At 34.9% G+C, this 15,735-nt stretch overlaps 1 protein-coding gene across 6 annotated transcripts in view; it reads right to left on the reverse strand.

Annotated features, from left to right (window-relative positions):
* Positions 1-2,107: 2,107 nt before the first annotated feature.
* CSMD3 (CUB and Sushi multiple domains 3) overlaps positions 2,108-15,735 on the reverse strand; it is a 1,225,248-nt gene continuing 1,211,620 nt past the window's right edge. For all 6 annotated transcript variants that reach the window (XM_045398613.2, XM_045398612.2, XM_045398610.2 and 3 more), the window contains 4 exons: positions 13,915-14,027; positions 11,056-11,143; positions 7,942-8,077; positions 2,108-4,106 (listed from right to left, as the gene is read on the reverse strand). In XM_045398613.2, the coding sequence (XP_045254548.2) occupies positions 3,947-4,106; positions 7,942-8,077; positions 11,056-11,143; positions 13,915-14,027 (497 nt within the window). In that variant the 3' untranslated portion in view covers positions 2,108-3,946. The remainder of the gene's footprint in view (positions 4,107-7,941; positions 8,078-11,055; positions 11,144-13,914; positions 14,028-15,735) is intronic.

The following is a 15,735-nucleotide window of genomic DNA, read 5'->3' on the forward strand; positions in this document are numbered from 1 at the left end:
GAAACTATCATCAGAGTGAACAGGCAACCTAGAGAATGGGAGAAAATTTTTGCTATCTATCCATCTGACAAACGGCTAATATCCAGAATCTACAAGGAACTTAAACAAATTTACAAGAAAAAACAAAAAACAACCCCATCAAAAAGTGGACAAAGGACATGAAAAGGGAGTTTCAAAAGAAGACATTTATGTGGCCAACACACATATGAAAAGAAGCTCATCGTCACTGGTCATTAGAGAAACGCAAATCAAAACCACAATGAGATACCATCTCACGCCAGTTAGAATGGCAATTATTAAAAAGTCAGGAAACACGGTGGCTCACGCCTGTAGTCCCAGCACTTTGGGAGGCCAAGGCAGGCAGATCACAAGTTCAGGAGATCAAGACCATCCTAGCTAACATGGTGAAACCTCATCTCTACTAAAAATACAAAAAAATTAGCCGGGTGTGGTGGTGGGCACATGTAGTCCCAGTTACTCAGGAGGCTGAGGCAGGAGAACGGCGTGAACATGGGAGGGGGAGCTTGCAGTATGCAGAGAGCTCCCCACTGCACTCCATCCTGGGTGACACAGTGAGACTCCATCTCAGAGAAAAAAAAAAAAAAAAAGTCAGGAAACAACAAATGCTGGAGAGGATGTAGAGAAACAGGAACGGTTTTACACTGTTGGTGGGAGTGTAAATTAGTTCAACCATTGTGGAAAACAGTGTGGTGATTCCTTAAGGATCTAGAACTAGAAATACCATTTGACCCAACAATCCCATTACTGGGTATATACCCAAAAGGTTATAAATCATTCCACTGTAAAGACAACATGCACTCTTATGTTTATTGCAGCAGTATTCACAAAAGCAAAGACTTAGAACTAACCTAAATGCCCATCAATGATAGACTGGATAAAGAAAATGTGGCACATATACACCATGGAATACTATGCAGCCATAAAAAGAATGAGTTCATGTCCTTTGCAGGGACATGGATGAAGTTGGAAACCATCATTCTCAGCAAACTAACACACAGGAACAGAAAACCAAACACCACATGTTCTCACTCATAAGTGGGTGTTGAACAATGAGAACATATGGGCATAGGGAGGGGAACATCACACACTGGGACCTGTCAAGGGCTGAGGGGTTAGGGGAGGGATAGCATTAGGAGAAATACCTAATGTGGATGACAGGTTGATGGGTGCAGCAAACCACCATGGCACATGTATACCTATGTAACAAACCTGCACATACATCCCAGAATTTAAAGTATAATAATAAAAAAAGAAAGAAAAACAGCAGAAGAGAGAAATTAAAAAGTGGACGAAAAAGGAAAAGTAAAAACACAAAGTAGAATAAAAAAAAGATGAAGAACAACAAGTGAAATTATAGATGTGAAATGAGTGAAAGATGGAGGTAACAAAGTTAAAAAAGAAACTACAATTCTGTCAAGAACCATACTTTTCTGAAGCTAAAGTGTAATAAACAGAGATAGACTATACAGTCTGGAGTTTGAGGTTCTGAAAATATAAAGACACTGTGTTTTGTAAAAAAAGAGTTATCTAATAAAATTGAACTTAGTAACTTGTAATTTGAATTTATAGAAAATAAGTTTCTTGAATACAAATTTTTACACGGTCCATTTATTTGTGGAAATCCTCCATCCTGACAAAAATATATTTGTTTTTGAGTATCAGTTTAATCTATTCAAAAAGTTTTGAGTTCATGTCTAAAGAGTATAACATATCTATATGAAAATATACTACAGACATATTAGAAATCATCAGATGTAACTAAATTTAGACCGTACCGTTAAATATTAGCATTTAAGGAAACTTCTAAGATGGGATTCTTGTTCTTTTTCTAGCAAACCACTCATTCAACATAAGATGAAGTTCTTATGTTACTACTGTATTTACTTAGAATCAATTTTCCCAAAAGTGTCATAATTGAGGAAGTATGGAATTTAAAGAAGAAAAACGCTCATATTTCATTATGTTGCTAACTAAATGTATAGAATATGCAGTTTGGGAACTTTTAAAAACAACAAATGAATGTGCGCTGTTCATTTCTTTTACTAACCTGAACAGTTGCAGTTTATTTTGGGGAAGAAAAAACACATTTTACAAAAGCAATTATCCATTTTTATTTTGTTTACATTGCACTGAAAATTTACATCATACTTTTACAAAGTTTCTTTTCATAAAAATATACTTCTTTACAAAAGTGTATGCATTAATATAAGAGGAGTAGCCAGTTGCAGAAGAAACATTGTTTAAACAAGATCTTAAATGTATTAGCCTTAACATTAATGAATGAATCATTGTTATTGCAGTCATTTGAATAAACAAGAATAAATAACTGATGGCATAAAATTTAAAACTGCATCCTGCCAGTAGAGTACAATGTTGAGAAAATTGTATGAATTTCCAAAACAATGTATCTCAAAGTGGTTTACAAGAAATTCACTAAATGTTGTAGAGATAGATCCAAGCAGCGCTCCCAGGTGCAAGGGTTTCTCTTAGGCACTCTGTCTCATGATACAAAAAGTCGAGACTGTTCACAGAGTTATCCATATTTGAAAGGGACAACAACAAAGAGTTAACACTGGGTACATGATTTCATTCAATGAAGTAAAACATGCTATAAAAGGAAGACAATGAACTATTAAATAAAAATGCTGGCATTGCTGTATGATACAGTTTAAATGAGCCACCAATAACTTACAAATACATATCTTAATTTGACATTGAAAGAAACCTGTTGTATCTGAAACTTGGTGTTTAAGAATAAAGGTATGGAAATTTAAAAATATATAAAAATATGATAAGTCCACAATTTTAGGCAATAAATTTATATTGGTGATTTATAACAATTTTTTTCAGTCATTATGTTTAATGGCTAGACCAAAATGTTTTTCTAATCCATTGTTAAATGAAAGTTAAAAGTGTCAAAATAACAGTAAATTTGAAGACTCAACTGGAAGGAAATGTAGATATAAATAGAGTAGATTATTAGGACATTTTATTTGGTCTTTCAAAAATATTGTAAAATGAAGGCTGGTAAGTTTGGTGTCTCAGATAACTGCAAAATAATAATCTTTCTAGACAATTTTTGCCAGCCAAATGGTTTTTGGGTGACAAAACATATTGAAGCTACTATCACATTTGGGATTAAAAAATAATAAAAATAAATAGGAAAAAAACATATTGAAGCATGGAGTTAAACACTACCCCATAGCTCACTGAATAATACTGTTTACTCCATAATGGGGAAATCGGGAGAGTAGCACAATGAACTTGCCATTTGCAGAAACTATGACAACCAGTCCAAAAGAAGAAGAGCAATACAATACTAAAGAATAAAAAACAGAAAGATTCAAATTGGAATGGGCAACCTTATTTCTTCTGAGACATAAATTAGCTCGTAAACATTTAAAGTCATAACTCAATCTTAAATAAGGAAAACAATGTCTCAATTAACAAGAACGAATGGCAGATAGAGTGGAATGAAAGACAGATTTGTGGGCATGATGTAGCTCAGGACAGTTAAAGAGAAGTCAGTGATCTATTGACTCTTGTAAGTATAGCTCTTATTTCTACCCTATATCTTTTTTTTTTTTAAACCCAGTCCCTCTAATATAGTTTATAAAGCACAGAAATACTGATAGTGGATGCTCCTCCAATATATGCAAATAAGTTTATGTTTTAGAATAATCTCCTTTTTAAAAAAAGCAAATAAACTGTGAGTAAGCACTCTCAGAGTGCAGCCAAATTTCTGTAAAACTCTCCATGGTAAACATGAAGAATTATGGTCCAGTTTATGAAAAAACACTCTTCTGTATCATTCCTCAGGAAAAGGTGACCCAGCAAGTCCTGAAAAGTGTGCTTTAATTTTTTTTTAGCAGTGAACTAAATGTGCACTGTTTTGTGTGTCGATTTCCAAGCTTCTGTTGCCTCGTTATACCATTGTGCAAACCGTGTTCAAGTTGGGATCAAATCGTACTGCCTTCCCTTCCACTGACTTCGTGTTGGTGTCATACATGGGATTTTCAAAAGCTGCTTGGCCATTGTTATTTTCATGAACTGAACATCCTGTATACTGTGTTTTAGGTGCAGTCCTGTTGATGAGAACATTGATTAGCTATGTGTTAACTTTCTTACAGAAATACCAGACTACAGCTCAAACGTAATGTACAGCATTAGCAAATAATGTAACTTAAAAATATTGAGACATCATAAACACAGTAAGTCAATCTTGAACAATTTCCTTGTTACTTTAAAAACTTGAGTGACTTTTAATTTTATATATAATACATATTTATATACAGCATCAATATTATTAACATAAATATAAATAAATGATATGATGGCTATAATAAATTTTTTTACTACAAAATTAGGAATTATTATGACTTATCATTTATGGTATAAATAATGATGATGGATTTAAGTCTCATTGCTATTTATTTGTTCATCAAATATTTACTGAACATCTATTACACACCAGTCATGATTCTAGGCATTGGGTATATAATTTTTTTTTAAAAGACTAGTCTTTACTTTCAGGGAGTTCACACTGTAGTGATAGAAAACAAGAATAAATTAAAATAAATAAAACCAAAAATAGTAGCTAATGAGAATTATGATGATGAAAAGGAAAATGGTTAATATGAAAAGTAACTGGAAGCCACTTTAGGAAAGGTAATAGAAAAAAGTATGTTTTAGGAGGTAAAATTTAATCTGAAACTTGAATTAAAAGTCGCTTCCACACTAAAAAGAGAAGGAGATTCCCTGAAAAGTACACAATTAATGCTGAGGCTTAATTTGGAAAGGTACTTTGGAGTATCCCAAAACATGAACACTCAATTTTATTTTTTAAATGGTACACATTAAAGTATGCAAATTCAAAAAGTCAAAGAAGAAATGGCTACACTCATACTCAAGTAGTGAAAATAATTTCTAAAAGATTACTGACACTAAGTTAACCAGACACATGAATTCTGGGTTAGTTGGTTGAGGATGCTGGTCTTGAAATTCTGATTCATTTCTTTATTTCTTCCACCTTTGACTAATGCTAATCTTGTTTATCTTTCCCACAAAGCATATATAACTTGCTCACATTTGCAATGGAAGACAGACAGACTTGCTGCTATTTGCTTCTGGGGCCTAATTCCTAAAACGGATATATCTTAAAATAAATTCGTTTCTCAACTCTGGTGTTGTTTATACTGAACAATCAAATTTTAACTATTAATTTTATTGTAATTTGTAATGCCATTATATTATTTTACTGTCACTAATGCATTTTCTGAATTTATCTATATTTCCAAAATATTAGGTGATTTCTATGACAATAATTATAAAAGAAACTACCTTAGGTTATTGGGAGAAAGCTAATAACTTGCTCTTACTAGGTGTGTCTAATACTATAATTCTACTGGATCACATTTTTTTTCAAAACTAGATCTAAAATAAAAACCAAAAGCAACATCATTGCCTTCTGATTAGGTAATAATCATGAAGATACAAAATAATTGCCCTTTCTTGATATTCAACAACAACTTGAAGGAAAATATCATCAAGATTTAAAACTTCACACCATGAATAAAATTTAACTCAAAATGAATCAAAGCCCTAAACACAAGAGCTAAATCAATAAAACTCTTAGGAAAAACACATGGCCTTGAATTTGGCAATGGTTTCTTGGATTTAACATCAAAAGTACAGGTAAGAGGAAAAAAAATAAATTTAACTTCATCAAATGGAAAACTTTTGTACATCAAAGAACACTCTCAAGACAGTGAAAATACAACCCATGGAAAGGGAGAAAATGTTTCCAAAACATATCTGATAAGGGTCTAGTGTCTAAAATATATAGAGAATTCTTACAATCAAATAAGACGAACAACCCAAGTTATATATGAACAAACTGCTTGAATAGGCATTTCAACAAAGATAGACAAAGGGCCAACAAGCACATAAAAAGATGCTCAACATCACTTATAATTATGAAAATGGAAATCAAAACTACAATGAGATAAAGCTTCACATACACTGGGATGGCTATAATGAAAAACAAAAGACAAACAAAAGCCCCCAAAACCCAGAAAATAACAAGTGTTGGTTAGGCTCTGGACAAAGCAAAACCTTTATCCATTGTCGACAGTAGTGGAAAATCGTGCCACTGCTGTGTAGAACAGCTTGACGGTTACTCAGTAAATTAAACATTGAATTGCCACATATTCCCGTAATTTCATGCCTGGGTATATACCAAAAAGAACTGAAAATAAGTGTTCAAACAAAAACTTATACACAAATGTGTACAGCAGCACTATTCACAGTAGTCAAAAGGTAGAAACAACTCAAATGTCCATCAACTGATGAATGGACACATTCATCCATACAATGGAATATGATTTAGCCATATAAGATAATGAATTACTGATGCATGCTATAACATGGATAAAATTGGAAAACATTTTGCTAAGTTTAAGAAGCCAGATACAAAATGTCACATATTGTATGATTCCATTTATGTAAAATATATGCAGAACAAGTAAACAGATTTGTAGTTACCTGCAACTGGGTGAGAGGAGTGAGGAGTGACAACTTAATGAGTACAGTTTCCCTTTGGCATTTTTGGGGTTCCAAAATATTTTGAAAATATACAGTAACGACGGTTGTATGGGACTGCAAATGCACTAAATGCCACTGAATTGTGGTCTTTAAAATGGTTAAAATGGTGAAGTTTATGTCATATCTATTTTACCACAATTTTTAAAAAGTTGACATAGGTTGTCCTATAAATAAATTTAGTGATTATTCTTTATCTATCAATAAAATCTGATATTGGCTAGACCTAAGTAGCTGGTAATTCACTTGCAGTACGCATTTATATAATACTAAATAAATCATTCTTAGATGTTGCAGAATGACCCCAAATGATCAATTTTGCGGTGGCTCACACCTGTAATCCCAGCACTTTGGGAGGCCGAGGCAGTTGGATCACGAGGTCAGGAGATTGAGACCATCCTGGCTAACAAGATGAAACCCTATCTCTACTAAAAATACAAAAAATTAGCCGAGCGTGGTGGCAGGTGCCTGTAGTCCCAGCTGTTGCTCGGGAGGCTGAGGCAGGAGAATGGTGTGAACCCGGGAGGTGGAGCTTGCAGTGAGCTGGGATTGTGCTACTGCACTCCATCCTGGGCGACAGAACGAGACTCCGTCTCAAAAAAAAAAAAAAAAAAAAAAAAAAAATCAATTTTGGAGGAAAGGGATTTAGGTTATAGTCATTTAATTATCTGGCTACCCACATATTTTCTCTTAATAAGGGAGTGTCCCAAATAGTGAGACATAGTAAAGCACTCACCAGGATTTGTAATGGACTGAGAGAACAGGATCTACTAATAATATGTACAGCTATGTATTAGATCTATCACAAATATATTAATTACAATTCACCAAAAAGCAACAGAAGATGAATGAGTAGATTAGAGGATTTTGCCATCTGTCTGCCTGGGTAAAATCAGTTAGTGTTTTTATGTGAACTAAGAGGTTTGAACACAAGCTTCTTCCTAGTTTTCTAAATGTATCTGGCAGTAGATATTACCTCTTCAATTTAAACTTTAACCTAGATTTTCTGTCTCTAAAGTCTCATTATAGATAATGTAGAAATAACTTCTATAATTAGGTCCACGTCAGGAAATTGACAGGCAAAAGAAAGGTTACACTGAATATTTGTGCAATTTAAAAGAGCACTTTTGTTACCTTGTATGTAGTGTTGCTGGGGTGGTTAGGGGAAATAAGTTTTTCAATGACTATAGCAATAGTTAGCACACAGAGATTTCAACAACACAGAAAAAAATCTGAAATTAAGATTTTAGCTACAGCAGCAGAAATAATATGAAAAATAGATTTGGGAAACATTTTGTAGCTAAAAATCAATGAGCTTACCTTTGTTTATAAAGATAAAATCCAAATCCTGCAAATATAAGTGCAAAAAAAGGCACAAGAATAGCAATGGCCACAGAACTACTATTTGTACCATGAGGTTGATTTGAAGTATTTAAACCTTCTGACATATTCAGTCCTACAAAATAAAAAATAAATTATAAATACAAAATCAACTCTTTTATCATAATTAATTTCTACTCCCATGAATCAATTAATTTCTTCCATTCTCAAGATATCTACCTGGAAATCACATAGTAAACAAAAATAATTCATGAAACTCCTTCGACTCATTTTCACATATGTTTGGACAATGCCTTTTATGTAGAAGATATGTTTTTCCAGGAAAGGGTAGAGACTGAAAAATAAGCAGAGTCCCTGAACTAAGGAGTTTATACAACAGTGGGAAGACGTATGGAGATACTAATAAGTGTATATATCAAGCATGAATTAACTGTCAATGTGTTTTAGAAAGGAAAGAAGTAATTCTGGAGGATATACAACATTGACTTGAAAAATCATCATAAGCCTAGAAGTGGGAAGGTAAGTGACTTAGGTAGTGGATGTGACAAGCACTGACACGAGATAGGAGTGGGAGATTAAAACAATAAACTATGGCTAGACTATAAAAGGGAATAAATATCATTCTGACGAATCCAAACTTTTTTTCTTTTTTTCTTTTTTTTTTTTTCTTGAGAAACCGTCTCACTTTGTCACCCAGGCTGCAGTGCATTGGAGTGGTCATGGCTGACTGCAGCCTCCACCTCCCTCGCTCAAGCGATCTTCCTGTCTCAGCCTCCCAAGTAGCTGGGACTGCAGGCACATGCAATCACACCTGGCTAACTTTTTTTTTTTTTTTTTTTTTTTTTTTTTGAGACGGAGTCTCGCTCTGTCATTCAGGCTGGAGTGCAGTGGCCGGATCTCAGCTCACTGCAAGCTCCGCCTCCCGGGTTTACGCCATTCTCCGGCCTCAGCCTCCCGAGTAGCTGGGACTACAGGCGCCCGCCACCTCGCCCGGCTAGTTTTTTGTATTTCTTAATAGAGACGGGGTTTCACCATGTTAGCCAGGATGGTCTCGATCTCCTAACCTCGTGATCCGCCCGTCTCGGCCTCCCAAAGTGCTGGGATTACAGGCTTGAGCCACCGCGCCCGGCCATAACTTTTGTATTTTTTGTAGACATGGAGTTTCACCATGTTGCCCATGCTGATCTTGAACTCCTGAACTCAAGTTAGCTTCTTGAGTTCCACTTGCCTTAGCTTCCCAAAGTGTTGGGATTACAGGCATGAGCGATGGCGCCTGGCCCGAGTTACTATCCACCTCCGTGAGGAACAACTGAAGGTGTTTAGAAACAAAAGACCCAGTGATATGACATGAGGTTTAGAACATGACTGTAGTAGGATGGACTTCAGGGAATACAAACTGGAATCAGGTGTAGTTAGAAAATTGTAGTGACAATCGAGATTAAAAAAAAAAAGGAATTAAAATTTAAACTAGAGCACTAGGAAGCTAGGAAGTGCATGGGACAATAGATTTGAGGAAGATTTCTTAATGAAAATTAACAGAACTTGTTTAGGTCGATGTAAGAGGCAAAAAGACACAGGATTACAAGTATTCTACTTGAAGCTCAGTAAATGCTTATGGCATCCGCAGAGTTAGGAAATGAGAAAAGCTGTGTTTATCGACACATTTGCACAGGAATGAGGGAAAAGGAAATAGCTAGCAGTTCTTTCTCAAAAGGAAGTAGTTCCTTTGTTATGGGTTCTGCTTCAGACTTGTAGTGTTTGAGACACTTTGGAGAATATTACATGAAAATATTCAGCACTAAATTACACAACTGTGTAAATGCACTATGTTAATGAGTGTTTCATCCTGTTTTTAAGATGAACACAGGCAGGATGTGATGTAAATGGCACCTTATTATTTTTCATGTAGAGAAAGCTAATTTATCTTTTTGATAAACAGTTACATTTAACTAAACCTCACCTTTGTCAAGGTTAAGGAAAATTAATATCTTAGTTTTCACCTTATTTTTCCTGTGATGTAGTACAGCTATGTAAAAGTTCAAAATTTTAAAAAAGTTCATTTTTGGCCAGGCGTGGTAGCTCATGCCTGTAATTCCAGCACTTTGAGAGGCCAGAGGGCAGATCACCTGACGTCCAGAGTTTGAGACCCACCTGGCCAACATGGTGAAACCCTGTCTCTACTAAAAATACATAGCCAGTCATGGTGGCTAATTACAGCTGCCATGGTGGTGTGCATGGTGACCTGTAATCCCAGCAACTTGGGAGGCTGAAACAGGAGATCCCCTTGAATCAGGGAGGCAGAGGTTGCAGTGAGCCAAGACTGCGCCATTGCACTCCAGCCTGGGTGATAAGAGCATGACTCTGTATCAAAAAAAAAGTTAATTTCTTAAAAGATAAATGTCAAATAATAATTTTTAGAGCCTGAATTTATTCTTAGTGTATCCCAGTCACAGTATAAATAATGGGAGACAGTAGACCTTAGGATAATTATACACCAAAAGCTATGTGTATAAACACATTCTTGCAAGACCATTAAAGGTTTACATATATATAGAAGAGTTGGAAATAAAAATGACAAAGTTCTTTGCTTCCCATTGCAGAAAATTTACATATTTGAAGAGCACCAAGTCCCCAAAAGGGGCCCATTCCTCAAAGTTATTTTCTCGTTCCAGACCGTATGAGTTTCTGAAAGTGTCACTGCATTTTCAGAGGAGTGAAAACTGTGACAATATTCAAACTGAAGAAAAGTAGCACAGTTCTCATGAGATATGATAACATAATTTACAGTTTAATATTTTCTTTTTTTATCTATATCACTTTTTCTCCTTTTTATGTGCTTAAAGGCAAGTCAGTTTGTCATATTTATTAGAAATATCATGAAAACCTAAACACTGTACAGAGTTGGTACATAAAGATCCGATATTTTGAAGAATGTCATTATTTAAAAGGGTTTTCAAAGAAACAATGCATAGTCCTGGCAGTGCAGAATTTACAATGTAGTAAGTGTGCCTAATGTACAGAATCCACAGTCTTTTTTTTTATCATGTCTGGAATAATAACAGAAGTTCATGAAAATCAAAATGAATAAATTACCCAGTCTTTGTAGGCCAAATTGTCCATAATCTTTGCCTTGAATAAATCCTTGAAATACGTAAGTAGCTCCATCAGGCTCCGCAGAAACCTAAAAATATTTAAAGAACCAAATATATTTGAATACTGGTCATAGCTATGTTTTCCCAGCCTTAATAAATACACAATTTTTTTCTGAAATGAATATTACCACAAGTTCCTTTCTTCTATATTTTCCTCCTTTGCAAAACATAGCACGTTGTGCAAATTTTCCATCATTAAAAGCAAAAGTAAATTTTCTAATTTGAAATAATTATGATATACAAAAAAGAGATTGGTTATTAATGTATGATATAGTTATAGATTTCTTAGAGGTTAAGACATCTGCTGTCAATAAAAAGCAATGACATGATGAAATACAATGATCATTTAAAAATTAAAACATAAAAATACTGTATTTTGTAAATTCTATTACAGTTCCACACCCCGCTCCCCCAATCTTCATGAGAAGAGTTTACTCCCTATCTCATTGAATTGGGGCTTGGTCCTGTGACTTGCTTGGGCCTCTGGAGCATGGGGTTGGGATTGACAATAGTTCAGTTGCAAGCCTAGGCCTTAAGAGCCATACTTTCCATCACACCAAGTGGAAGAAGCCAGCCACAAAAGGCCACATATTATATGATTCCATTCATATGAAAGTCAGAACAGGGAAATCTATACAGACAGAAAATAGATTAGTGGTTATTTAGAGCTGGTTTGAGAATGTAAGGCAGGGATTGATAGCTAAAGGCTGTGGAGTTTCTTTATAACATGAAGAAAGTATTCTAGTCTGGGAGAGGTGGCTCATGCCTGTAATTCCAACACTTTGGGAGGCCAAGGCGGGCGAATCACTTGAGGTCAGGAGTTTGAGAGCAGCCTAGCCAACATGGTGAAACCCCCATTTCTACTAAAATTACAAAAATTAGCCAGAGGTGGTGGTGTGTGCCTGTAATCCCAGCTACTCAGGAGGCTGAGGCAGGAGAATCGCTTGAACCTGGGAGGTGGAGGTTGTAGTGAGCCGAGATCATGCCAGTGCACTCCAGCCTGGGCAACAGAGTTAGACTCTTCCCCGCCCCCAAAAAAGAAAGTATTTTAAAATCATCTATGATGAGGGTTACATATATTTGTGCATATACTAAACACCACTGAATTGCACATTTTTAAGTGGGTGAATTGTAGGATAAGTGACTTATGTCTACATTGAGCTGCAAGAAAAAGGCATAAGTCAATGGATTTGAGCTTATTTCAGAATCCCAGCTTATTTCAGAACTACTTGCTCCTCTAAGAGTTTTGGACTTCTGACAAGAGAAGTACACGCTCTAGGCAGCAAGTGCCCTTTCAGGCGCTGTGCCAAAATGAGATGATGAGACATGAAGACCTGGACTTAATACCACAGCCTCAAGTAGTGCCTCCACAGCTAACCCATTACAAATGACAAATAACTACATACTTATTATTGTTTGACCCAGAGGCTTCATGGCTATGTCTAATGTTGCCAATGCTAAATACTACATGCGCCTTGCATTTGTATAAAATATTATATTTAAAAGGTACTTTCTATGCATAATGTAATTTGATCTCATAAGTAAAATAGGAAATGTTACATTTCAGCAATTCCTACTACTAAGTAGTAAAGTGATGTATCCTGAAGTTTGTGTTAATTAATGGCAATTAGTTACCTAAGTCATGAATGTTATTATAAAAGTTGTAAAAATCTTGAATCCTCACTCTAAAAAGCAAAGGATACCAAACCACCCCTGGAAGTCTGACATTTCACAACAAGTGATTTATTCTTTATTATCAGACATTATACTCTGGGTGTGGCCACCTTAAAAAATAAAGTACTTCTAAGGAGAAGCTCAAACTCTAATATCTTAATGAATCAATTCACTTTGTTTCCTACATAAAATAATACAATTAAACAATCTGAGTGCATTGAAGATTTGAGTTAGTTCCCAACTCCATGAATACAGAATGCAGAAATAGGATGAACGCTTTTTTTCCTCAGGAACCAAACTTATTGAAGCCTACTAGATAGTAGGTTTCTTGAACTTATTGAAGGCTTATTGAAACTTATCGAAGGCTACTACATAGTAGCCTATGACCCACTACAGTATCTTCTTTACCATTAAGTTTTCCTTACAAAAAAAAGGCTTGGCACTTGAGAGGACACAGTCAGATCTCTCATGCTGACTCTTCAGCAAAGACTCCTGGCCCTTGTGTTTTCCACTGTCAATCTTAAAACTCCACTCACATAAATCACTTAATAGAAGTGACTCCATGGTGAAGCTACAGTAACTGTCTCCCCACAGGAAGCAGCTCACATAAGTTCCTTTTCGTGGACTTTATAAAATAGCCTAAATTCATGCTTCAATATAACAGGAATATTTAATTTTCTGATGTACTTTCTAAATATGTTGCATATTCCTTAAGTAGTAGTGTTCCAAAGATTGAATTATATTTTATCCAGATTCATTTATCATAGTGCTGACTGTAGATGGAATATATTTGATGAAATCAGTGAAAAACTAAATGCAGATCAGCACACACACACATACACACACCCACATCCACCCATACCCCTCCCACACACACATACACCCCCCCACACACACACGCATACATCCACTCCCCACACCATACACACACGAAAAAAGTAAGCAAAGCATATCAGAATCCAGTATTCCTAGGCTTGTACTTTAGAATACTAAATATTTATATTTACTAATATACATGTATGTGTATGTATTCATAATTAGCTAAATTTAGAAAACTCTCGTTTCCTGAACAAGCTATAAATTTATCATTAAAATCAGCAGCAGATGTTGAAATAACTATACTTACAAAGCCATCCATTGCCCAATTTTCTTCCTTCATTTTTTTCACAGAAGCATGAGCAGGTACTTTAATAAGATATATGCGTAACATTAGGCGAGCTTCCTGGCTTTTATATACCCCTGTAAAATGCAAGGACACTTTAGTCTACTTAACTTTGTAAATAGTTATACTTCATTTTATTATCATTCCTTAAATAGATTATATAAAGATATGTAATAAAAGAAGAAATAAAACAAGGGCAAGTCAAAGATGGCTTAACCTATAATGCTCTTTGCAAATCGTGTAATATACATTGATTTATCTGTCTTCTGAAATCCTCAACTTATTTCTTAATTGTGGGGCTTAAATTACCTATACTATCACAATTAAGCACTAGTGTTCTTAATAACATCATCCCATGATATTCAAAACAAAATGATTTCTTCCCACAATCAGATTCTGAAATTTTCAAGCATACAAATCCAGTGCTAAAATTCCTGATATTTTCCTTAATAATAAATTAGGTGACAACTCTGTGAAAAAAAGAGTATTCTAGGTGCTGCTTGAGTTACAGCAGCATATAGGAATATATGTTGTTCCTATTTTTAATAATTTCCAACAAAGTAGGAGGTATAAGGAGGTATAAGTAAGGTAAACAGCTAAATAAAACACATGAGAGAATGTGATAAATTAAAAGCCAGAGAGAGATCATTTCACACTGGAAGGATCAAGGAATAGTTATTAAGGAAAAGCACTGGAGGGCCAAGCACGGTGGCTCATACCTGTAATGCCAGCACTTTTGGAAGCCAAAGCGGACGGATCGCTTAAGTCCAAAAGTATGAGCTTAGGAGTTCCAGACCAGCCTAAGCAACACGGCAAAACCCCATCTTTAAAAAAAAAAAAAAAAAAAAAAAAAAAAAATTTAATTAGCCAGCCATGGTGGCACGCACCTGTAGTCCCAGCTGCTCAGGAGGCTGAGGCGGGAGGATGGCTTGAGCCCAGGAGCCAGAGGTTGCAGTGAGCCGAGATGGCACCACTGCACTCCAGACTGGGTGACAGAGCAAGATCCCATCTCAAAAAAAAAAAAAAAAAAGTATTTGAACTGGTTCTTAAAAATAAAGTAGGATTTTTAATTTGGGAAGATAAATACAAGCAAGGGCATAAGAAAAAGAAGCAAAAATATATACAATGATTTTTACACAGTAAGTATTCTAAGGGTAGCAATAAGCTGGAGTGCAAACATGTTTAGGGAAATAATAGAAAATAGGATCTCAGAAAAATATCTGATAAACCGTTGTTTAAAACTTGACTGTATTCGTTGATTCTAACTTAATTGTTCACCTATGTAATAGGGCACCATAATATGGAGGGTATGAAAAGACAATGAGACATAGATCGTGGCCTAAGGTAAATTATAATCAATAGGCGGAAGACATAAAAGTAATTGATAATAATATTGCTGAAAAATCGCTACAATTGGTTTATATGGAGACAGTAAGTGAAAGCAAATTAATCTAATTATTTGTCTTTCCATATACATAGAAAACTCGTCCATCTAGATTAGAATAAGTATACATTTATTTTGGGCTCTTTTATAGAAAATAAAGAAAAATTTTGTTAACACATCAAAGTTACATAAAGCATGAGCCACAATTGAAATGTATTTAAATGAATGTTTCATTCATTTAAAGTTTCTTTCAATTAATATAATGTAATTATATGTATTTTAAAAATTATACTACATATTAAATTCTAATATTTTTACTTTGTGTTTAATGGAGGATCAATCAATAATAAGAATGACACTCAATATATTTTCTTCTAAAACTTATGAAATCAATGAATATA

Source organism: Macaca fascicularis, chromosome 8, assembly GCF_037993035.2.
Source record: "Macaca fascicularis isolate 582-1 chromosome 8, T2T-MFA8v1.1".
In the NCBI taxonomy this organism is placed as follows: Eukaryota; Metazoa; Chordata; class Mammalia; order Primates; family Cercopithecidae; genus Macaca; species Macaca fascicularis.